The sequence below is a fragment of the Lygodium microphyllum genome, chromosome 29 (assembly GCF_053477565.2).
Source record: "Lygodium microphyllum isolate KBCC chromosome 29, Lygodium_microphyllum_v1.1.10, whole genome shotgun sequence".
NCBI classification, from domain to species: Eukaryota; Viridiplantae; Streptophyta; class Polypodiopsida; order Schizaeales; family Lygodiaceae; genus Lygodium; species Lygodium microphyllum.
Genome location: NC_141163.1, coordinates 30,265,577 through 30,291,508, shown reverse-complemented (window position 1 = coordinate 30,291,508; position 25,932 = coordinate 30,265,577). Strand labels below are relative to the sequence as shown.

At 40.9% G+C, this 25,932-nt stretch overlaps 1 protein-coding gene across 1 annotated transcript in view; it reads left to right on the top strand.

The window, feature by feature from the left end:
• The window catches only part of LOC148010491 (transcription factor RF2b-like), a 28,819-nt gene extending 3,293 nt beyond the window's left edge, over nucleotides 1-25,526 (top strand). Inside the window, exons 3-4 of the mRNA XM_087672118.1 lie at nucleotides 17,711-17,795; nucleotides 25,034-25,526. Coding sequence (XP_087528244.1) covers nucleotides 17,711-17,795; nucleotides 25,034-25,143 — 195 coding nt within the window. The 3' untranslated portion in view covers nucleotides 25,144-25,526. The remainder of the gene's footprint in view (nucleotides 1-17,710; nucleotides 17,796-25,033) is intronic.
• Nucleotides 25,527-25,932: the final 406 nt, after the last annotated feature.

The window sequence follows — 25,932 nt, the reverse complement described above, 5'->3', positions numbered from 1 at the left end:
CCATCTCATGAGTGAGCCTGTGAATGTATTGTGGGTTGGGGACATTATTGTGCACTTCTTCTATAGGCGCTTGATATATTGGGGACGGGGGGGGACTGGGCATTTTAGTCAGTCGACCAGCATATTTTATTATTATTTATGCTGGCCGACTTTTTGTTGACCTTGGCCTATATATTTCCCGGCTTCCTCCACAATTATTCATTCACTTGCAGTCTTCTAGAGTAGGCCATGTTGGAGAGAGGGAGCCAGTGCCAATGCCCACATAGCTTGTGATTCATTGTTGTATTTGATTGTCTCATGTTTTTTAATGGATTCCATTTCACAAGTATATCTCTGAGTTCTCTCTTTGCAGTGTTTTTCTGTTTTTTTCCTTTCACGTAGTCTTTCTTGCTTTCCTCTTTGTTGTATTTGATTGTCTCATGTTTTTTAATGGATTCCATTTCGCAAGTATATCTCTGAGTTCTCTCTTTGCAATGTTTTTCTGTTTTTTTCCTTTCACATAGTCTTTCTTGCTTTCCTCTTGTGTTGTGCAATCTATTACAGCAGTCCTCTACACTTCCATCGCTCCATCCACTTTTGGCATGGCATCAGGCATCCAGTTAGGTCTTGCAATGCTGTTTTTTGCTGTTGCAAAACCGCCAATTACTATTGCTTACTTTCCCCGATCAGTTTTCAGCTTTAGTGACACCCATCTGCTGCAAATTGTCCAAGTTTCCAGCCTGGACTGTGTCACAAGACTGTGACAACTATTATCTTTTTGTTGATTTCTTTATTACATACTTTATTTGGTTTTTCTTTTTGGAAGGATCCCTTTTCAAATCTAAACGCCTAAGTTGCATGGCCAGTATGTGAAACGGACAGGAATGTCTAGTGAGTTAAGACTGGACAGTTAAGGTCCAGTATAAGTCTGGAAGAGACTGATGACATTGTAGATTTACAAGCCTGGAAGAGACTTGTGAAGTGTATATGGACAAGTGTGTTGAAGAACTAGCCTGGAAGAGACTAGTTCAAAGTGAAGATGGACAAATCTGCAAGAGATTAGTCCATGTGGGGTCATCAGTGGAAATTCACTTTTAGTTGAGCTACATTACAGATTTGGATGTAGCCATAGTCTGCAAAGATGGTCAGAAGACTAGTGGGGATGCAATGGAAGCAACTCCTAAAATTTAGGGAGTTACTATTTTTGGACCCCAGAATCTGTTCACGTCATTATCTTCGTTTTTGTACGAGGATTAATCCTCTGGTCTGTGCCGAGGTTAAATTTTGAACCGAGGATGGAGAATTTTAGACCGAAAGATTTAAACAGGAAAATTGTTACATGTATGCCATGTGTCACAATTTGGGTATAAATTCCCAAAAGAGAGAGAGAGGGCAGCACAAAAACGAGTTTCAATGCATGGGGGGCTCATTTTTGTGAAAGGGAGATGGATTGTTGCAGATGGAGAGCTCTTGCGAGCTGGTCTACCTTGTCTATGATGCACAGAGGCTTGAGCTTGCTTCCTACTCTCTCTCTTTCTCTCCCTGACAGTATGGTTATGCTGCAGAATCAAGGGCCTTTCTTCTGATTCAGGTATAGCTGTGTGGAATGTGCTGTTTTTGCATGAGGCAAGAGCCTCTTTTCTCCAGGAACAGGAGCAGTTGTTTGCAGTTCCCAGCAGGGACAGGTGAGGGTGTTAACCTCACCAAGCAAGTGCCTGAAACAGCACTAAACCAGAACTGATTCTGGACTGTTCAGAGGGTATTTCAGAGCCCAATTGATGCCAGAATCAAGGGGCACTTGGCCCAGATGATGCAGGACAGTGCAGGGAACAGTATGAGCTGAAAACAGGTCTCATAACAGGTCTGAACCAGTAATTATAGTGGGCAGAACAGTGCAGGGAACAGTATGTGTTGTAAACAGGTCTCAGAACAGGTCTGAACCAGTAATTACAGCAGACTGAAATGGTCAAATCTGCACTCCAACCAGAATTTTCAGACTTGGGCAGAGTTTCCCCTCTTGGTCAACTTGTTTTGGGTCAGTAATTGTACTGTTATGCTGCCAAATTTCACCCAGAATAGGTGTAAGACAGCCCATTGTACTCTCTCTCTTTTTAAAAATAAAGAAATACCGCAAGGGGCGCCTAACTTAGGGGCCAACAGGGTGTCTCTGTTGCAACGGGAGCATTTTAGCTTCCTGTTTTTCTTCTTGAGTCTGTGTCTTTAAGTTCAGGTAAAGTGGGCGACTGTTAAATTGGGTGAAAGCATTTATATATTTTGGTTGTACACTACCGCCCTTTCCAGTGAACAGGCCGGTTACAGACTGATGATCTGCTGTCTGCATTTTGCTATATTTTGTGCATTTAATGCTCCTTCAGGCCTGTTTTACTTGCGTTTAATGCTCCTTCCAGCTGGGTGACAGCATTTTGAGGCATTTGGCAGTGATTTTTGGCTGTTTTATTCTTGCTGATTCTCTGTTTGTAGTCGCTTTTGTGATCAGCTGTCTTTCCATTGCATGTGAACTCGTGCAACTATAGTCTTGTGTTGTGTTCGGCTGTACTCTCTCTCTATCTTCTTATTCCCTTTATCTTCTCATCCTATCCTCTCCAAATGGCACCTCCCTAATGCTCTATTGATGATAAGCTTCATGGCCTTGACTATCTCACATGAAGTACTATTATGAAAGCATGGTTTGTGTAGAAGCAATTATGGTATGTGGTTTTAGGAGCTATTGTGCACCCCTGGACTCCCACTCTTCCAAATGATTGGGACCAAGACAACCATGACGAAGCTATGCCTACATGGGATACAAATGATGCTCATGTGTATTCCACTCTTCTCTGATGCATTTCTAAAGAGGTTCTATTGATGGTCACCTTCTACAGGACAACTTCAGTAGTGTGGGAGAATCTTCAGATGTTGTATAAGGCTTCATTGACCATGCGTGCAGTTACCCTCTATTGATAGCTAAAGCAGATGAAGTTTGAGCTTAAAGATATTGTTTAGTTTTTCTTGCTTCGTGTGACCTAGATATAGGATCAGCATTGGCATATGCAGTTTTCCCTTCTAGAGGCTCATCTAGTGGGGATTGTGCTCTATAAGCTCCCTCCGAAGTTTGATGGTAGCCAATACTTTGAGGGCCCAGAGATCTTTGCAACTAGTGAGCTTTACTCATATGTCCTCAATGCTGCTTGAGCATGGGGCATCCTTGAGGTTACTAGGGACGTTTCCATCTAGACATGGTGGGTGTATTGAGGTACTCGCTGCTTCAGAAAGGGGTAATAAGAAGATGATGAAGGTCCAGTGCTATCACTGTGGCAAGAAGGGACATCTATGAAAGGACTATAAGAAGCTAGCGGTATTGAGGAAGGAGGAGAAGAGGAAGCTGGATCTGAACTCCTTCAATGAGTCATCCTCATCCTCCTCCAAATTTATACAAATCCTCTAGCCAAGGCATAGGCCAAGGTGTGGAAGAAATCATCTTTTGCTGAGAAGGGGAAGGGCTTCGCAGTCCCTTCTTCCATTGCTTTCTGGTACAGGTGATGTGGTCATCCCTATGACTCTTCAGTGCCAGAGGGGGAGTGTGAGAGGGTGATGAGTTGGGGCAAGTCAGCCTTATCTATATAGGTATATAGGTGCAAAGGATCTAGAGAGGGATGTCCCTTTTATGTCAATTGAAGTCTAGCAGGCTTCAAATCTTGGAGCTAGGATTGTCATCTAAGTTCATGATGGGCTGTTTCTTGATAGAGACCAGGATTCGCTCCTAGTCTGAGCTCACATGAGGGGACACTTTGGCAGTTTGATGACCAAAGGTGGGGAATCTAAGGTCACGTACACTTAGAGACATTGCGGATAGGATGGCTGCGCATACTATTGTGAGGTATGTTGATAGACATAGAGAGTTGCTATGATTCTTCTCTATTTTAGGAACTAGCATGATTGACATTGACATTAGGTTCTCTCTGAGGCATCTTGGTGGTGGCTTCATCACCCAATGGTTGGGTGTCCATGGTCCTATTTTGATGGTCATTTTTGTATGTCCCATGATGAGTCATTATCATTGTATCATTATATTGTACTAGATCAACCATGATCTAAGAGAGGGTATTAGCAATTTAGTTATCTCATGAATGAGTTTGTGCATGTATTGTGGGTTGGGCACATTATTATACATTCTTCTCTAGGTGCGTGACTTATTAGGGCTTGATTTATGGCCGACTGGGCATTTTAGTTGGCCAACCTATTTATTTTATTATTATTTATGCTGGCTGACCTTTTGCTGATCTTGGCATATATATTACGTGGCTCCCTCCTTCACAATTATTCGTTCACTTGTAGTCTTTCATAGTAGGTCCTATTGGAGAGAGGGAGGTGGTGCTAGTGTCCACATAGCCAGTGATTTACTATTGTATTCAACTGTCTCATGTTTGATATATGGATTCCATTTCCTGAGCATATCCTTGAGTTCTTCCTTTGCGGTGTTCTTATGTTTTTTTCTTTTAATTTTTCACAATCTTTCTTTTTTTTCTCGTTTTGTGCGATCTATTACTATAGTATTCTATGCTTCCATCGTTGCATCCACTTTTAATAGTCTCACCTATGGATGGATGCCATGGGGGGGACGTGAAATTTTAAGATGCTTTAATCTTGCTAATAACATTTGATTAAGTTATTAATCAAATGTGCAAGGCTATTGAGCGCATGTGATGCACATGGCAGTTATTTCATGGCAACATGCCACGGACCTTGAGGATGTAGCGGGTGTCAAAGGTAAAAGTTGAGATAAGTTATGCCAATTGGGTTTTGGTGGTTAGTTGGTGTCAGTTTTAACCCCAAGATACTTGTTTGATCAATAAGTGTAAGTGGTGATACTAGGGAATACCATTGATTAATTAATTAATGTCAATCTAAGGGTCAACAGAGATTAGGGACCACTCCAGGTTGCAAATGGCCTAGCCAATTTAATTATGGATGGGTATATTTAATTTTGGGTAGGGTCAGAAGGGCTGAAATTAACTTTCAGTATTATTTAATTCTAAAAGGAAATCACATGGCTGGATAATGCTAAAAAATAGGTTTAGAAGGTTGCCACTTGGCAAAAATGCCTATGCAAACTAAGAAAACATTTTTGGGGGCTGGGTCTTAGTCATTCAATTAGTTTATAGCCTAGGAGAGAGAGAGGGAGCTGCTGGTCTATTTTCTGATTAGAGAACAACAATTTGCTGCAGAAGACAGCCATTTGGGGGCCTCAGTAGGTAGGGGACAGCAGGGAGACACCTTCAAGGGGCTGACAACAGTATTGTTGATCAGGTGACAAAATTTTGGAGGTGCCTAGCAGTAGGTGTCTGCATTAAATGCAATCTAGAGTAGGCAGAAGATAGATTTTAGGATTTTCTTACCAAGAAAATTAGATTTTTCTCTCATCTTGGCTTTCTCTCACCTTCTCTAGTCAATTCTCAAAAGATATTAGCATTTCTCAACCATTCTCAGCAGATCTCAGGAGGATTTCTGCTGTAAACCCTAAATTTCTGCAGAAATTAGGGTTTGACAGCCACCTTAGAGCCCTTGCCAATAGGAGAAGGCATCATATATTGAAATTAGCACCTGAAAGGGAATTCAAATGCTAGGTCATCCATTGTGAATTGGGGGAAACATTTGGCCAATTGGTGGTTTCATATGTCCAATTCTTGGGTGAAAATCAAGGGATAATTGGCCCAAATTGCTTGCTGATTGTATGTACAGCAAGGGGCTTTTGGATCAACAAAGGAGATTGTGGAATCTCAACTTGTACTCAATCCATTAGTAACTAAAGCTAAAGAAATGCCGAAAGGGACTCCAGTTTTGGGACTAACAAGTCCAAGATTGTTAAGGTAATGCGTGCATTTCAGTTTATGCTCAATTATTAATTGCTGTAATTAAGTGCTTGATCAGGTTTTACCACACTACTCGAGAAGGAAGGTTGATTTCAATGGAGAGTGACCTAGGAGAGACTATCCTCAGTGTTGCAGTTTACCTTGATGTGTTTCAGTTAGAGCCGAGTAATGGACAACCAAGCGGAAGGTTGTATCTCCAGTCCCCTAGTGATGGACACCTTGGTTATATAGTAAACCTTGATGTAGTTTTCATTGCATCTAGGATACTGTATGTTAACGCTATTTTTTCAATTGGGATCACTATTTAGTGTACCAGCCATTGTGAGCTAGTATGTAGATATGTTTGGTTTGTACTTGAACTACCCCTTTGAAATTGCTTTTTGTGTCATGAGCGTTAGATATTTAAATGATTTAAATTACTTTTTGTCATGAGGACGTGAAATTTTAAGATGCTTTAATCTTGTTGATAACATTTGATTACATTATTAATCAAATGTGTAAGGTTGTTTAGCACATGTGATGTACATGGTAGTTATTTCATGATAATAGGCCAAGGACCTTGAGGATGCAATGGGTGTCAAAGACAAAAGTTGTGATAAGTTATGCCAGCTGGGCTTTGGGGGTCAGTTCATGTCAGTTTTGACCCTAGGATAGTTATTTGGCCAATAAGTATTAGTGGTGACACTAGGGACTAGCATTAATGAATTGATTAATGCTAGTCAAAGGGTCAACAAAGGTTGGGGACTACTCCAGGTTGCAAATGACCTAGCCAATTTAATTATGGATGGGCACATTTAATTTTGGGTAGGGTCAGAATGATGGAAATTAATTTTTAGGATTATTTAATTCTAAAAATTAAATAAATGGTTGGATTATACTAAAAATGGATTTAGAAGGCTACTACTTCGTAGAAATGCCCATGCAAACTAAGAAAACGTTTTTGGGGACTGAATCTTAGCCATTCAATTAGTTTTAAACTTGTGAGGGAGAAAGAGGGAGTTGTTGGTCCATTTTCTGATAAGAGAATAGCAATTTGCTATAGAAGATAGCCATCTGGGGGCCTCAACAAGTAGGGGATAGGAGGAAGTCACCTTCCAGGGGGGGCTGGCAACAATATTGCTGATTAAGTGATAGAATTTAAGAGGTGTTTGGCAGTAGGTGACTGCATTAGATGCAGGCTGGAGCAGGCAGCAGGTAGATTTTAGGGTTTTCTCCACGAAGAAAGTCAGATTTCTCTCTCATCTTGGTTTTCTCTCACCTCTAGTAATTTCTCAAAAGATCTCAGCATTTCTTAGCCATTTGGAGCTGATCTTAGCCATATTTGGTGGATAGTAGGAGGATTTTCTGTTGTAAATCCTAAGTTTCTACAGAAATTAGGGTTTGACAGCCACCTTAGGACCCGTACCAATAGGAGAAGGCATTGTACACTGAAATTAGCACCTGAAATTCGTGAAATTGATAGGGATTTCAGATGCTAGGCCATCCATTGTGAATTGGGCAACATTTGGCCAGTTGGTGGTTCCATTTGTTCAATTCCTGGGTAAAATCAAGGGGCAATTGGCCGAAATTACTTGCTGATTGTATATACAGCAAGGGGCTTTTGAATCAGCAAAGGAGATTGTGGAATCTCAACTTGTACTCAATCCATTAGCAATTAAAGTCAAAGAAATACCGAAAGGGGCGCTAGTTTTGGGGCCAATAGGATATCTATTGTCTAAGATTGTTAAGGTAATGCGTGCATTTTAATTTATATTTATTTGCTAATTGCTGTAATTGAGTGCTTAATTAGGAAATTACCAAGGAAATGAAATGCCTAATCTTAGACAAGGCTCAGCAGACCATGGACAGCAAGCTGAAAATGTTGCTGTTGTGGGCAAGATATAGGGCCTTCAAGGCATAATGATGCTGATGACCAGCAAAGTGAAGAGGAATTTGATGACTAGTTCAAGAATCGGATGAGGACAACAACAAATCTCTCTGCTGAATTAGCAAAGGATCCTCAGTTCACTTGATTTTTGAATGTTTTGAAGAAGGACAACAAGGGCAAGACGAAGAAGTCATCTTTTACACCTTCGGGATAACAAGGTGTGTCGAAGGAAATGCCAAAGCCTTCATTTGAAACTCCCAAAGATGCTAATGAAGCAAAATAGTTAGTATCTATGGGACAAGGAATGCGAATGCAAGGTCATTATGGAAGTGCTAATCCAATGGATTTTGGATAGCGGAGCATGTATGGTATGATGGGGCAGCCAAGATACTTTGGTGGTAGCACGATTTGTCATCCTATGGTTGGACAAGGACCGCATATGGGAATATATGACACAAATCCCTATGGTGTGCAATAGCCAATGCATGGTGTGCAAGGCCCAATGTATTTAGATATGGCTGAAAATATGCAAAACCCTATGTATGATAGCATTGGCTTGATGCTTGGGGCACAAAGTAGCATGTTTGGTAATGTATTCAGGTATGTCGGAAAATATGCAAAACCCTATGCTTGATAGCATTGGCTTGATGCTTGGGACACAAAGTAGCATGTTTGGTAATACATCTACACCCTTGAATGCTTATGGGGCTCAAGGAATGAGTGTTGGTTATGCGAATGCTCCGTTTGGCGTTGGTTTTGATGTAAATTTAGCAAATGCATCCTTTTTGCAGCAGCCAGTGTATAACAACTTGGCACCCAAAGGGGCAGCAAAAGACTGATGAGGATGGAAAAATGGTGAAGTTTGAGTTATTAAATGGTGCACAAGATAGATTGAAAGCTTTGACTTTCATTTAGTAGTTTTATGCAGCCTATTTAGGGAAAAACTTTACCGAGTCCTCAAAGATTCGAAAGGCAGCCACTTTTTTGAAGGGGAATGCATTGCAGTGGTGGTCCACTCTTTTGATGCAAGGTAGAGCACCATCAACATAGATACAATTCAAGCAGATGTTTGCATTGAATTGGTTGACAAGTACCTTTGAGGTGGACATGACATCATGACAACTTGGAATAAGCTGGATGCTAAGGAATGTCAAAATTTGGAGTAATACAATAAGAAGTTTTGGGATGCATTGCTACCCGTTACTTCTTATCATCCTATATCTCTTCATGGGCAAGTGAAAAAAAATGTTTGTGGGCTGTCTAAAGGAATCAAGGATTTTTGCATTAAATCCATTCTCTCTAGCATATCTTAGTTCATAGAGATTGCTGCTACAGGAGATGCTTTGCTATATGGAAAGGATTCAAGCTTCTTAGAGAGTGGAGAGAAGCCAAATAAAAAGTTGTTTGAGGTTGAGAGAAGGGGAAAATCTGAAAATTAGCCTGAAAAGGGGCTACAACAACAAAGAAAGGGCTCAAAAACATTGGCACAATGTAGGGAAACGATGGCTGCAAATAAATGCTTTATTTGTGAACAAGAGAGTCACATTGCAAGGGACTGTTCCAATAGGCAGCAAGTTGAAAAATTAAAAAATCAGGGATATTCTAAATAAAATCAGGGAGAAAATTAAAAGGGGAATCTATCCTTGTTGTATCTGCAACTGCCATTTCTAAAGTAATGAAAAGTCATTTTTTAGCATACTTGGTTTTTACAAAGGATAAAGATGGTAGTGAGAACATGTCTAAGTTAGAGAAGGATTGCATGTCATTTTTGAAAATCTATGCAGATTGCTTCTCTCAATCATTTGAGGGTAGCTACCACTTGAACAACCAAAAGATCATGGTTTAGGTCTTATCCTTGGAAGTAGCCCACCTAATAAGCCACCCTATAGAGTTAGTGCAGCCTAGCAAGAGGAGATTATGAATTAGGTGAATGAACTGTCATTAGTATAGCCCTACAAGAGGAGATTATGAATCAGGTGAATGAGCTGTAGAAAAATGGCTAATTCAGCCAAGCTCATCTCCTTTTTGTTCTCCAATGCCTTTGGTGCAAAAAAAGAACGGTTCATGGCATATGTGCATTGATTATCGTACTCTAAATAAGATCACGATAAAGAATCGCTTTCCGATTCCTTGGATCGATGATGTTATGGGTAGATTGTAGGGGGGCAACTATATTCAGCCGTATAGATTTAAAAAGTGGGTATCATTAGATATGCATTAGACCAGAAGATGAGCCTAAGATATCTTTTAGGACATCTTTTAGGTTGTATGAGTTTCTTGTTATGCCTTTTGGACTTACAAATGCTCTTGCCACTTTTAATTGGATGATGGATTGCATCTTCAAGTCACATAGAGGATTTGTGGATACTTCCTTTGATGACATGATTGTCTATTCAAAGAATGAGACAGAGCATAGAAGACACTTGGACATTGTATTCAATGAACTACGTGAGTATAGGCTGGTTATCAATGACAAGAAAAGTGAATTCTTTTTGCATGAAATCTACTTTTTGGAACATATTATATCGACTGATGGTCTCTGCATGGACCCTACAAAGATTGAGGTAATATGATCATGGCCACCTTTGATAAATGTGTGTGAGATCAACAGCTTCTTGAGTTTATGTTCTTGCTACAGAAAGTATGTATGCGGGTTTGCTGAAATTGTATCTCCATTGCATGCCTTGCAGAAGAAGGATGTGTCATTTAGATGGACAACAGTGCTCAGTCTGAGGAAGCAAATTCCATAGTATTAGATCTTTTGAGGTGCTATGTGTCAGACCACAAGACATAGTGGAAGCAAGATTTACCCTTAGTTGAGTTTGCTTATAACAATACAGTGCATAGTTACGTTGGCAAAGCTCCATTTGAGATGCTTGAGGGTGGCAAGAAGGTACCATCTATCTTGCAGACTAAGGATAAGATATTTGAGGTTGATTATTATGTGGAAAACTTGGATGCAACCTATGCAAAGATAAAGTATGCACTTCGGAGATCACAGGAAAAGCAAAAGAAGGCAGCTGATCACCATAGACATGTTGTGCAGTTTGCAAAGGGCAATTATATATTGCTATGTTTTGAAAAGGCAAGGCTGAAAAAGATGAAAGGAAGAGAGAGACTGTATCCGAAGTTGAGTATGAGATACTATGGGCCCTTCTATGTGTTAGAAAAGATTAGTGATGTGGCATACCGACTGAAATTACCTCCACATTGGTGGATACACCATGCCTTTCATGTCAGTTTGTTGAGGCCTTTTTGTGGTGATGTGCTAGAAGATATGTCTGCTGAAATTCAGCCTGAGGTTGAGGGTTTGCAAATCTTGGCACATAAAGAAAGAAATGTTAGAGGTAAAGTTTCTAGGAGATATTTGGTGAAGTTTCAAAATTATTCACCAATGGATGCAAAATGAATGGAAGAGGATGACTTGGTAGACCATCTTCAGTTGTTGCAGCGTTATCTAGATGCCTTTCAGTTAGAGCCAACTTCAGTTCAAGCTCAGTTAGGTTCAACAGAGTAGGGATCCGGAGTATTACTTGATGCTTAAGGGAGAGGTAGCACTTCCACTCCTCCAGTTGTGGATAGCTCTCGTATGTAGTGGATCTCATATGTATTTAGCATGCATCCAAGGTACTGTGCTGACAGTATGTTTGCCATGGGGTCACAATGCAGTTTACTAGTCACTATGAGATGTATGCAAATGAGTATGGTTGTTACCGTGGCTTTGAGACTATGCTTTTGCATCAGTTTGAGATCAGTTCATAAACAGTTTGGCATAAGCTTTTGCCTCAGCTTTGAAATCAAAATTTGATAAGTTTTAGCTCAGTTTTTGATTAGTTTGAGATCAGTTTATGATCATTTTTGGGATCACTTTCAGTTTTACATAAGTTGCTGATTAGTTTTTGCAATTAGTTTGTGATCAGTTTGGGGTCACATTTGCAGCAATTTGTGATTAGTTCTCAGATTAGGAAGTGCTCAAGTTATGATCAGATTATTCTAAATTTTCAATGGTTCACAGCTGATTCTGTTGGGTATTTCACTTATGCCTCACTTACGCCTATGCTCACATAGGAGTATCGGTGATCAGTAGGACATTGGGACACTTTTTACTCTCGGTAGGAGAGGTTTTTTCCCCCTAGACTTATGGTATTATTTCGTATGTGCTTATGACACACACTTATGGACACTTATCGTGTTCGGGTGTGAACACCCCCTACAACCCTAAGGCTTAAGGGTTGTACCTTGTACTTTCAACTTACACTCTTTCTGTCTATTGCATTGGGTGTTGTGCTTCACTCTCACACTGTCTACTAATCTCTGTGTTGAGTTTCGATCCAGCCTTTTTCTCACATTTGGTATTAGAGTAGCATTGGCTTTGTTCAGCTAAAGCTCAGGTTCTCCTCAGCTCCACTTAGCCTCTAGGAGCTTTTGGCTCAGTTCAACTCCAGGTTAGATAGCAGCCACCACCATGTGTAGGTCGTCCTGCTCCCGCTAGACTGCCTCCTGTCCGCCCCTGTGCTTTGCCACCTGCCAGATGTCACGTCCGTCAGCAGTTGCCAGCGCTGCCCGTCAGCAATTGCCACACCACGCTTTGCACCTAAAGCCTGCAGTCACCACGTCTGCTTGTAGTCGCCTGTGCCCTCCCGTAGGTCCCTGACACGCCACTCGCCACCTGTCTGACTCGTCGATTGTGCTGTGACATACTAGCTGTGCCACCCATCAGCAGCTCTGCTAGCTGCGATGCCCCTACAGCCTGATCTTCTGCGCCACTACTTGACTGTACTCAAATACTCTCCAGTTCGCCAGGTTGTGCCACCTGTACCTATACCTGTGCCTATGACCACCAAATTGAGCAATCGATTGATTTCACATGTATTTTTTAAAAAAATTATTTTTTAATTCCAGAATTCACTTTTGGACAAGGGGGCTTCGACCCAAGTAGGTACAGAATTCAGGACACGTGTCAAAGACACATTGATGCAAATTTCTGGGCACATTAATAAAATTTTTTGGGGCTTTTATGTTTTTTGAGGACATTGGCACATGTACTACAGTTACAGTCATTGATAGACTGTTTTGAACAAATTTGGGGCAAGAAATTTTGGGGATTTTGCTGGTACAGTGTTGTTGAACACCGATTGCACCTTGGATTGCGTGCATTAAAGACAGTTTTGACAGAGTGCAACTCTGTATTCTAATTGTAGAAAGTTATTTCCTGTAATTTTTGGAAATTTTCAGATTTTCAGTTTGGTTCCACTTCGATTATCTCTACTGGAGAGACCTCCTGAGCACTTGTGCGAATGATGTATTTTGGGAAAAATGCATCTTTTTTCATTTTCCCGTGATGTTGCTTTTAGAGCAACAGCCAGGTTGTAGTTAGTGTATTCAGATGTATGTGGGCCTATGCAGACAAAGTCATTGGGAGGATGTTACTATTTTGTGACTTTTATTGATGACTTTACTCTATTTTGCTGGGTCTACTCTTTGGTCAAAAAGTCAGAAGTGTATGATGCATTCTTGGCTTTTATTGCACTTGTTGAAAACCAGTCTAGTTGTAAAATTAAGACTCTCCGTTCGGATCGAGGGGGGGAATACATGTCCTCTGCTGAATTCTTTTTTGAAGCAAAAGGGCATTGTCCATCAGTACACTACTGCTTATACTCCATAGCAAAATGGGGTTGCAGAGAAGAAGAATCGGTCACTCATGGAGATGGCCAGATGTATGCTGAAAGCAAAGAGCTTGCCACACAGTTTCTGGATGGAAGCTGTCATGTGTGCTTGCCATGTTTTGAATAGATGCCCCACCAAATCATTGAAGAAAATTACACCTTTTGAGGCTTGGAACAGCCAGAAACCCTCTGTTGGACACTTTCGTACCTTTGGGTGCCTTGCATATGCACACATTCCAAAGGTACTCAGAAAAAAGTTGGATAACAAGGTTGTCAAATGCATTAATGTGGGATATAGCAATGAGAGCAAAGGCTACAGACTCTATGATCCTGTTTCTAAAAAGATGCTTGTCAGTAGGGATGCACTATTTGATGAAAAGTCAGAATTGTCCTTGGCTGGTTTAGACACATATCAGGCTGCCCGTGATGTATTTGAAGGGCTGGTGCGCATTACATTTGGTGATTCAGCTGGAGTTTCAGCAAGTGAACTCAATGTTTAGCCAGCTGCTCTGGAAAATGTAGAAAATCAGCCATTGGCTGATTTGAATATTCAACAAAGTACTGAAACTAAAATTCAGCAAGAGCTTATGCACAGTCAAGAGGCAAGACAAATGCTTAGATGGTATTTACAGACTATGAAAGATAGTCATCTGGATGCACCATGGCTGGTCGTACTAGAAGGCAAGCTCGTATGCATGATACTGCACAAACCATGGAGTTTGTTATGGCAACAAGCACCCTTGATGATGAGGAGCCTGAATGTTTTGAGGATGCACAACAGAGTGTGCATTGGATGGCAGCAATGCAAGCTGAATTGGATTCTATCACTAAGAATCAAACATGGGATTTGGTGTCTTTGCCATTTGCAACAAAATGGGTCTACAAGCTGAAACAGAATGCAGATGGATCCATTGACAAATATAAGGCAAGGCTTGTAGCTAAAGGCTATGAACAAAAAAAAGGCATTGACTATGAGGAGACATTTGCTCCTTCCCGCATGACGACCATCAGGTCTATGGTTGCTTTGGCTGCTCATTATAGATGGACTGTGCATTAGTTGGATATTAAAACTGCATTTTTATATTGGGAACTTCATAAGGAAGTATATGTATAATAGCCCTTTGGTTTTGCAGTTGAGGAAACAGAACACTTGGTTTGCAAGCTAAAACAAGATTTATATGGTTTGAAACAAGCTCCTAGAGCTTGGTATGCAAAGATAGATGCTTTCTTGCTTAGCCAAGGGTTCATAAACAACTCATCTGAGTCTACCCTTTACGTATGTAAAGAGGGGGAATCCATGTTGATCATTTGTCTATATGTTGATGATCTCTTGCTTACAGGGACACATGCTGATCAAATTTCAGCATCTAAACCAAATTTGCAGCAAACTTTTGACGTATCAGACTTGGGGTCTTTGCATTATTACTTGGGCATTCAGTTCATACATGATGCTAGAGGTATTGGTTTATCACAGTTAAGATGCATTGGTAAACTTCTTGAGAAAATTGGCTTACAAGATTGCAAGCCAGTCTATACACTAATGGAACCTGGACTAAAGCTGTTACTACATGATGATAGTGTTTTGTTTGATATACACACATATGCTCCAACAGTTGGATGTCTTATTTACCTCTGCAACGCTAGGCTGGACATATAGTTTGCAATTTCAGCCCTGAGCAGATATATGCATCAGCCACGCATGTCACATTGGCAAGCTGTTAAGCGTATCTTCCGTTACTTGCAGGGTACTAAATCTCTTGGCTTGCTTTATGCCAAGGGGGGACCACTATAGTTACATGCTTACATTGATTCTAATTAGGTTGGTGATTATGATTCACGTCACTCCAGTAGTGGCAATTGTTTCTTCCTTGGCTTGTCTTGCATATCTTGGCTTAGCAAGAAACAGTTCATTGTTGCCACATCGTCATGTGAAGCTGAATACAAGGCAGCTTTCACTACCACAGTTGAATGCGTATGGATTAGACGCTTGCTAGCTGATCTGGATGCATGTGTTACGGAGTCTACTCCTTTGTTCACTGACAGTCAGAGTGCCATTGCAGTGGTACGGAACCCAGTGTTTCATGCACGCACAAAACACATTGAGATACATTATCACTTTGTCAGAGAGAGACTACATGCAGGTGATATCATTCTTGTCTATTGTCCTACCACCAGTAATGTGGAAGACATCTTCACCAAAGCTCTTTCTTGTAACAAATTTGAAGCATTTCGCAATGCTTTAAATTTGATCTCCTTTGGTGATAGATGATCCTTGTACTCTTGATCACCCTTCACTTCAAGGGGGTTTGTTGGGTATTTCACTCACGCCTCACTTACGCCTACTCTCACATAGGAGTGTCGGTGATCAGTAGGACACTAAGCCACTTTTTACTCTCGGTAGGAGAGGTTTTTCCCCCCAAACTTATGGTATTATTTCGTATGTGCTTATGGCACACACTTACGGGCACTTATCGTGTTTAAGTGTGAATACCCCCTACAACCCTAAGGTTTAAGGGTTGTACCTTGTACTTTCAGCTTACACTCTTTTAGTCTATTGCATTGGGTGTCGTGCTTCACTCTCACATTGTCTACTGATCTCTGTGCTAAGCTTTGATCCAGCCTTCTTCTCACAAATTCCACGAATAACGGTATGTTAGTAAATGCCATTGCTAGTTTCAGCCCTGGTTTATGCTGAGAATATGCTTTACTATGGTTTTGAAGTAAAAACAATTGAGAAACATGAGTTATGGATCCATCCAATGGATTTCTAGCAACAATTTTGGACTATTTCTCAGTATCATTTGATGTTTATGCACGCTGGAAATTTTAAGTAAGCTTTGGGATGTATAGCATGGTTGGACAACATTAGCCAATGTTGCGACTGCAATGCCTTATGGGAATTCCAATGCAGTATGCTTTTCTTTTGGCACAATGTAGTGCAATCGAGGATGATTGTGAATACCATAACCTTGGTTTTCTCGAGTGGCAGAGTGGAGTACACTTGGGAATTAATCCCAAAGAACCACCATGCATTGTGATGTGTGCATAATGGATCTGTAAGTGGGTTTGCGTTGATTGGGCATGGGCATGGCTATTGAGATTACCAAAAAACTTTGCAGGAATCTAGAAAGTAGCAATTGATCCATCTCTTGAGGACTACATTCAATAATGGCTTTGATTATGAAGACATGATCCACTATTGAAAAGCTTCTCCTAAATCTAGCTTGCTTATGTGCCCTTAGGCCCACTCTCTTTGCCTATCGACTCAGCTCTTCCTCAAGGATGGAGGCATATAACTTGGCCAATGTGTTGTCAATCATGATACTCCTGTAATTACTAGGTAAGGTAGAATCACCTAACTTGAGAATGAGCACAATAGTGGTAGTGCTCGAGCTCTCTAGGAAGCTTTCACACATGGCTCAGAAACATCCATGTAAGAAGTATCACCGCCATATCTCCAGCATATATCAAGTACTCAACTATGAAGCCATCATGATCTTGTGCCTTACCTGTGTGAAGTTTGTCAATGGCCTCTTGAACATCACTATCTATGAAGAAGGTAATTGTTTGTGGGTAGGGTGCCACTGGATGAGGGAGAGGAGACTGGTTTGCTACTATGTAAAGACTTGCTGCATACTGTCCCCCTGTGTCAGGAGATGTAGTGGGCATGGTTGGGCAGTGCTCTCGAAAAAATTTGCAAGTCTCTCTAGAATTTTAGCGCAGAAACAATTGGTATGAGTTGCTCTCCTATGAGCTAGGAAAGCTCTCTTCATCCATTGTGTGAGGCATCTAAAGAGTAGCTTTGCTTGTCTGTGGGCAGTAGATTCCAAAACCACCTCTCTATGTAGATGAGATCTAGTCTTGCAACACTCATCATCATACCAACTATTTTGGGGCATCAGCTGGGAGGGAGCTCATCGTATAGACCGAGTGAGGGAAGACCGTATCTGCCGCTGCATGTAAGGCCGCATTGAAATGTTGTGTGGGCTCAAGTGGTGGGATGTGGGGATCAACATCATATAGCAGCTTGAAGATTTCTCTTGAGTAGATACCTGCAATCTCTCTAGAGAACTAAATGTTTGCAAATGGCCAGAATGAGGTGTGAGACAATGAGTTACAACCATCTACAAAATTATACAACTATCTAGGAAACAAAGAGTAAATAAAATCTAAATGCTGATATTAAATCTTAATGGTAATATCACAGGAGATAAGAGGTACCTAGTTGTCTAGAAACTAAATCAAAAGTGCATGGTCTGGGTGCCACACATGCACACTGTGAGAGAGAGAGAGGAAAATAACTCTGATAAGGGTACTTATCTTTGCAGAGAGACAATAAAGGTATTTTGACAGAGAACAGTGAACTGAAATTGCGGCTTGAAGCAATGGACCAACAGGCACAACTCCGTGATGGTAATTGGATATTGATTTGTTATAATGTGATACTAATCCAGCAATGTTTGTCCTATTCTGAATAGTTTTCTAGTCAAGTGATGCCTTTTCATCCATATGATAAAAAGCACAATTCTTCAGTAGCAAAATGTCCACTTATATCAGCTGAATCATTCCATTAATGCAGAGTTTAGTCCTTGCTGATCTTACAAATTTGTACTAGGCAATTCCCTCAAGTCCTGCAAGAATACAAGCTACCTCATCATGCTATGTTGAATCTGTGCCCTTCTCATTATGTTAAAAGAAAACAGTTCTTGTAATCACAATGTTAGTGATATGCAGTAATATAATTAATACGGTGTGTATTGAGAGGAGGGTTTAGAGTTACATTCTTGCTGCTGCTTAAAACTTGAGGTTATGACAAAAATGAGAACCTATCCCTTCATATGTTTGTTGAAGTAGTGTTGTATTCTTTTCCCCAAAGAAAGAATGAGTTGTAACTAAATCCCCTTGTGAAAATTATCCCAAGGCAAATAACAAAATTAACTTGTACTTCCAAAAATTAACTAATATACAATAAAAGTAAAGGCTATTATAAGGTCTGAATGAATAACAAATAAGGAGGTCTATGATGCCAAACCATATGCGGCTAACAGTGAAAGCAAGAATCTCAAGTGTTCGGAAGAGCATCTCTCCTCTTCCTCATAGTCTCCAAGTTACCCTATAACCTCTCCCACTTTCCATGAAGAGTATGGACAATCTGTCCAAATTGTGGTGAGAGTTTTTTCTATGAAGAGGATGCACAATTTACCCAAATCATGCTTGTCTCATCATTTGTCAACTCTTGAGCAAGATTGTCATGCCATATTTTTTGTTGTCAGAGTGGATTGAGGGGCAGTATCCCTCCCTTGGACATACTCATGTCCACAGGTTACAAACCTCCTAAGTCCTAGGGCAATCTTATATGTAGTGTCTCTACATTTCCTTTGGGTCTCCACATCTACCATAGGAGATTGGATCCCTACCATAACCAAGCCAAGTGCCAATTACTAAGATTCTATGCGCTAGTAACCACACGAGTAAATTATTTATGGATCTAGGTCTATCATCCAATTTCTAAAACTGACTCAAGAAAGCCAGTGAGATACCTTGTCCAATCCAATGTTGAGTAGCAACTAACATCAGTCTGATCCTGCCATTTGGATCCTCCTCCCCAAAGTGGTGATATATGCATAGAAGTGGACATTCCTAGGTTTCTCTACAAAGGGATCTCACCAAACCCAGTTCCCATGGTCCCATTGTAATCTTTGGAGAGGTCTACTCTGATAGGCTAGTACCTCCAACCATCCATCATGCATGTCACAGGCTCCAACTGATCCAAATCCTCTCTCCCCAAGTTTGTCATCCTCTTGCACAAAAAGAGTAAAGACTCCCCAAGTCTGTCATCCTCTTGCACAAAAATGGTAAAGACTCTCTCTTCACTAGTGCCGACCGCTACAAGAAAAATGCCTTCTCTGGTAAAGAGACCAATGCGAGTTTGGGAGGTGTTTGTATCAGTCCTCCATTTTGGGGGCACTACCTCGATAATGTCTTTGATGCCTTGAAGTCTATGTCTTAGAAAGGCAAGCCATTCCCCAATTGTAAAAGAAGAAACAACACTGCAGCTGAGAGAGGTGTGTCCTTTATCCTATGGTGTGGCTTGTCTCTACCCTCAATAGATGGCTGGAGAGAAGAGGCCGCCCCATCTTGTCTTCAATGGTGGCTGAAACAAAGTGGTAAAGTTTTGGAGGATATAGATGCCTAGGCCTAGATAATACCGGCTGCAAATTAGCTCTGATTTGTTGAAAAATCCAATGAATTTTGGGCTGCCATGGTCCTTAATCAATAGGAGCAATAGTCTCTGGCCTCCATAACAATGACTCCTTCCATGGCTCCTCACCTAGAAAACCCTCATAATAAGCTTCACCACCAATACTCTGACTGTTCAGGTCTATGATCCCGAAACCCCCTAGATCGGGGCTAAGATAAGGCTAAGATGATAATGTCCCAACCTACATTAGCCTAGTTGGGCTTCCATCTCCACTTGATTAAATGAAATCCTCAATAAGGCACTTCATTTGGCCAATCCATGACTTGGAAAAGTCCCATAACAAAAGGTAATAGACCACATGGTGGCAAGCAAAACATGGTAGCCACTGCCAGCTTCATTGCTAGAGAGTCTCACCGTGCTCCAATAAGAAAAGAAAGTGTAGTTGGCTCTCCAACTGACTTAGGCAAAGTAAAAGGAAGCAGTGGACCATCACTGCACGCATTAGAGTTTCCAAATGGTCATTGTGTAAAGAAAAACCCTACCACAGAAACATAAATGAAAGCGTATGACAAAGCATAAACTCAACAAAATATAGTTAGGGTTAGGGTAACTTAGAGACAATGAACACAGTGAAAATTTGAATGAATGAATAAATATAATACGATGCTCATGCAACAAACAAACCGTGCAAGGAATGAAAATTGTACCCCAACTTCTCATGTCTCGAGAACCGAGGCAAAGGTAGTGAGCTGGAAAGATTGTTGTACTCTTGACGGATCCGGAAAGGTAACAAGGCAGCCTCTAGGTGTCAGATAGCAGCAAACACATCAAATTGTAACGCAGGGATCAATGTTGGACAAGCAAAAGAGTGTGAAATCTAGCAAATGTAACCTGCAGGAGATGGGCGACAAGCAAAAGATCACCAGGATGGGCCAAACACAAGGAAAAGATCAAAAAGCTGCCTTCCTGATGTAAATGCAGCATGTAGAAGCAGCCGCCACCAGTTGGAGATGGCCCAAGAGCAGTGAACGCAGTTAGAAAGTGGTTGCCATCTGTAAACGCAGCCTTTGGAGGGTTGGTAATAGTAGCAAACATCAACAGGGTGTGTGGACTGCACGATGGAGGTTGGAAACAGGCATCAGATGGATGGAGATAGTGTTGGGCAGCCTTAGCTGAGATATCCTTTGCGAACGGGGTGTGGGCAACGAAGTTAGAGGATCTGAAACTTGCAAAAACGAGATTGGGCTGAATGGAGGGTAGGCTACCTATTTATAGAAAGTTTAAGGAGCTCCAATCTCTCCCCGTTTTAAACTCTCTCCAAACGCTCCCCATTTTAGGGTTTTTTATGAATTAAGAATTTTTTGGGTTGTTTAAGAGGCTAATCAGCATATAATGCATATGTTAGCTTATTACCTCCTCTCAAGCCCAAAATTGAGCTAGAAAGAAAGGTCAACCCAAAGTTTGGTTTTTTTTGTTTTTATCCCAAGGTGTCCCACTCCAAAGCAGCTTGGGCATCATACAAAGGGTGCATGTTGGCTGCCCAATTGCCCACCAAGACTACAAAGACGATGGTAATCTTACTAAGGGAGTCCAAGTGGTCACCCCAGAGAGGCTTGGACATGTGACAAAGGTGCACATCGGCTGCCTAATGGCCTACCAAGACCTACAAAAGCGGATGAAACCACAATGAACGATTTTTTTTTTTTAGTGCTTATGTAAAAAAATATAGGTTGCGGTCAATTAAGTAACTGATGAGAGACTAATGGTGCCATCACAAGATAAGCAAGCTATCACTACTACTACTAGGTCAATGATGAAGGAATATGTGAAGGATATGTGAGGCAAATATGAGGGGTATGTGGAGAGGCAAAAAGAGTACGGAAAGCAAGTTAGACAAACTAAGCAAGCAAGCAAGACTGCCTCGGAGACTGCCATATGCAATGCCACGAATATGGTGGATCTAGAGTCGACCACTCCAAAAGAATGAAAAGGGATAAATATGCAAAGATGTATGTTTATAAGAACAAGATCCCAATGTACTGAAGTTATATAAGAGGCAATGTAAGTGTGATCATGCTCATATAAAATGCTATACAATGGTGTCACTTGGATAGTACCCTTGCAGGAGACTTGTTCACTTGCCCAAGCGCCCTTTGATAATCATGCCATCTTGATGATATAGATGAAGATACGAAGTACAATACATATAAGGTCTGAAAAAGAAACTATAAATAACATTCCACCACCACCAAGAGAAGAAAGGCGTCCTCTCTCCAATTGGAAGGGAAAGCTAGAGGGAATCACCCTCTTCCCCTCAATTTGAAGAAGTAGGGGAAGGGTGTACACAAGCTAATCCTAGGTAGCAAATATTGAAGCACTGGCCGATTGATCCCCTTGGTCAATATGTTTGCAAAGTTATTTGATGAAGGCACAAACTCTAGGCGGATGGTGCATAGCTCAACTTGCTTTTTAGTGAAGTGAAAGTGGACTTCCATATGCCAGGTCTGGTGTATAATGATCGAATTGCCCATGCAAGGGCAATGGCACTCTGGTTGTCATAGTAGACAACAATAGGAGAGTCACATGGAAAATGAAATGCCACCAGTAAACTTCTCAAGTAGATAGCCTCCATGGTATCATCAAAGAGTCCTATACTCAGCCTCAGCTATGGACGCCCCCACCATCTCCTGCTTATAGCTAACCCAAGAGCTGGGTGCCATGCCCAAGGTAAAGAGGTAGTCGCCATGGGAATGCTGGGTGTCAAGATCTCTTGCCCAATTAGTGTCAATGTACCCTTGCAAACATAAACCATAAGTCAAGCCATAAGAATAGGTACACTGCAAATATCTCAAAACACAAAGATATGCAATCCAATGTGACATCCTAAGTGTAGTGAAATGCTGACTAAGCAAACTAATTGAGTAAGCTAAATTTAACCTAGTGTGAATCAACCAAAGGAACTTTTCTACCAAAAATCTATAGGTGTGCCCATTGAAGGGTTGGTCTAGGTTATCCTTAGAAAGATGGATAGTGGGATCAAGAGGCGTGGCCACATGTCGTGTTTGATTCGTGCAATACTGGTCCGCTAACTGAAAAACATACTTTTGATGTGACACAAAAATGCTTCTCTGAGATTGAACTATCTCCATCTCCAAAAAGTAAGACAATAAACCAAGGTCATCATCTTGTTGAGCCTGATACATGAGGATGAGATCATATTCGGCTTGTGAAATCTCGTATGGTCTATGGAATCCATGGTAGTCCGAAGTCTCTCCAACCACGTTAGAAGTTGGAGAAGCAAGCTGTGAGGCCCACTCTATCTTGTGTCTTGATATGCTAGGCTCAGGAGCATCATGATGTGGTGAAGATGTGCTCAAAGTCATCTTGCCCTCCTATTGTTTTTGCTTCTTGTGAAGGGCTTTCAAATCAAAGGCCTAGGTTTCTTCAGAGAGATCCTAGCTGTGATACCATGTAAAGAAATAACCTAATGTAGAAACATAAATAAAAGCGTACAACAAAGCATAAACTCAACAGAACACAATTAGGGTTAGGGTAACTTAGAGACAATGAACATAGTGAAAATCTGAATGAATGAATAAATATAGCACGATGCTCATGCAGCAAACAAATTGTGCAAGGAATGCAAATTGTACCCTGAACTCTCGTGTCTTGAGGACCGAGGCAGAGGAAATGAGCTGGAGAGTGTGTTATACTCCTGAGAGATCCTGAAACGCAGCAAGGTAGCCTCTAGGTGTTGGACAACAACAAGCGCAGCAAATAGTGATGCCAGATTAGTGTTGGATAGGTAGAAGAGTAAAATCTGGCAAATGCAAGCTCCAAGAGATGGGCAATAGGTAGAAGATCACTAGAATGAGCCAAACGCAAGGAACAGTGTAGGCAATAGTAGATGAGATCAAAACTCAGCCATACTGATGTAAGTGCAGCATGTAGAAGCAGTCACCACTAGTTGGACATGATCCAAGAGCAGCAAACGCAGTCAGAAGTGGTCGCCATCTGTAAATGCAGCCTTTAGAGGGCTGGTGACAGCAGCAAATAGCAACAGGGTGTGTGGACTATACGGTGGAGGCTGGAAATAGGCACCAGATGGATGGAGACAGTGTCGAACAGCCTCGGCTGATATGTCCTCCGCAAACGGGGTGTGGGCAGTGAAGCTAGAGGGCCTGAAACCTGCAAAAACGAGATTGGGCTGAATGAAGGGCAGCCTACGTGGTTATAGAAAGTTTCGAGACCTTGAACCTCTCCCCATTTTAGCCTCCCTCGAACCGCTCCCTATTTCAGTGCTTTTCATTAATTAAGCATTTTTTGGGCTGTTTAAGAGGCTAATCAGCATGTAATGCATGTGTTAGCTCAATAGATTGGCCTCTTTTTTGCAATTTGAAAAGGTAAGGATTAAGAAAATGAAGGGCAAAGAGTGCTGGTTCCTTAAGCCAAGTATGAGATACTATGACCCTTTTCAAGTTTTCTGAAGATCAATGAGGTGGCTTACACTTTGAAGGTACCTGATCATTGTAGAATTCATATGCGTTCCCTGTGAGTCTTCTTTGACATTTTTGTGGAAATGTGCTAGAAGATATGGTTGATAAGATACAGCCAAAGATTGAGGAAGTTGATGAGATATTGGTTCTATAATAGATATTGGAACATCTGGAGCATTCCTCGATGCTTAAGAGGGAGGTAGCACCACCGCTGCCTCGGTTCAGACATGTTCAAATATCTAGAGGTCATTGGTATGTCTCTCACCTGAAGTACAGGTAGCTGATGGTATATCTGATTTTGGACTTGTACGATTCTTGTACTAGTCACTTGGGTTTGTGCAGTTTGTATGGTTTGGTTACCATGCTCCAAGTACTATATAGACTACTCTTGTTTGCAATACTCAGGGCCATAATTTTCTAGAGAGAGGAAAAGGAAAGAACCTAGATGACGCCCCTCTATCTCACTAATTTTGCATGCTAAACCTTTCTCCTCTGGCATCACTGACCAGCATGTAGCTAGTGCAGAAGTGTTGAGTTTGCAACACATTTTATCACCTCAGAAGCCTAAGGGTAAGTCAAGATCGTCACAATGTGTTCAGAATAGGGAACAACTCTGAATTTGCGTGATTTGCCAAGTTGGTACAAATGTGCAATGCCCATGATAACACTAAATCAGTAACCATCTTAAGCCATGGACTTGCATTTCCAAAGCATAGCTATATATAGAAGTTATAGCACTCTGTTTTCCATCGGAGTATGAAGTTTATGTTTCTCCATTTTCATATATTTGAAACACACTGAACTCCTAATCTCTAACAGTGGGATCAATCCTTTATGTGGCAAGTTTGGGATTGGCTTTTCTTTCACATTACAATAAATTCCATAATTAACTTGGTGCTTATCTGTGATTTTTGAAGTATGAATCTAATGCCTTTTTTGTGTTACTCTTTCAGCTCTGAATGAAACTTTGAAGGAAGAGGTTCAATGGCTGAAATTGGCAAGATTCCAAATGTGTGACGGGAGACTGCCAATGATGACAATGTTAAGCAAAAGAAACAGTTAAATGGACAAGAGAATTAAGAATTAATACGCAGATGCCACAGCTTTTATAGATGTTCAATGATTGAGATTTTTCCAATCCATCAATGTCTGCCTTTTTATCCAAGTCATTTTCCACATTTCAAAAAGACTTACCAGAACTACCATTATAGCCTACAAGAACTGTCCCATTAAATCATCTAAAGAAAGATACTTCTCCCAACCATGTTTACATGTAAGCCATTTCCTTCTTGTATATTGGTACCCTTGTAGTCAGATCACAAATCTTTGTAAATCTTTTTGAAGGATACATATATCTATCGACCACAGTATTGTTCATGATATAGTTGAAAATCATGCCTGCAATGTGCATACAAGGGACTTTTACTTTCTTCAACGTTGTTCAGTTTCCTTGGGTCAAGTTTTTCTCGTAATGATTATGGACACCATTGGACATCTGATATGATAGATGTCAATTGTTCAAATGACATCAATATTGTAAATAAAAAGGTTCTTATTGAAAAGAATTTACCAGTAGATAGGCATAATATCAGAAATCAGTACCACACAATATAAATACTCTCTAAGAACCTACTTTGTGATGCTTGCATGCATGGATGCAGAACTGTGTATGCTCTCTCATTTAGGTTTCATTTCTGCAAATGGAACTTTGCACTCTAGGGTTTGAAATACGATGTCTCACCTCCCAAATCCACAATGCTATGAAGCAAGAGATTTGAATTGGAGATCCACACTTTAATGGAGGAAAAGATGTAAAGGTATTGCTTTCAATTCATATGTCTAATGGACTGGT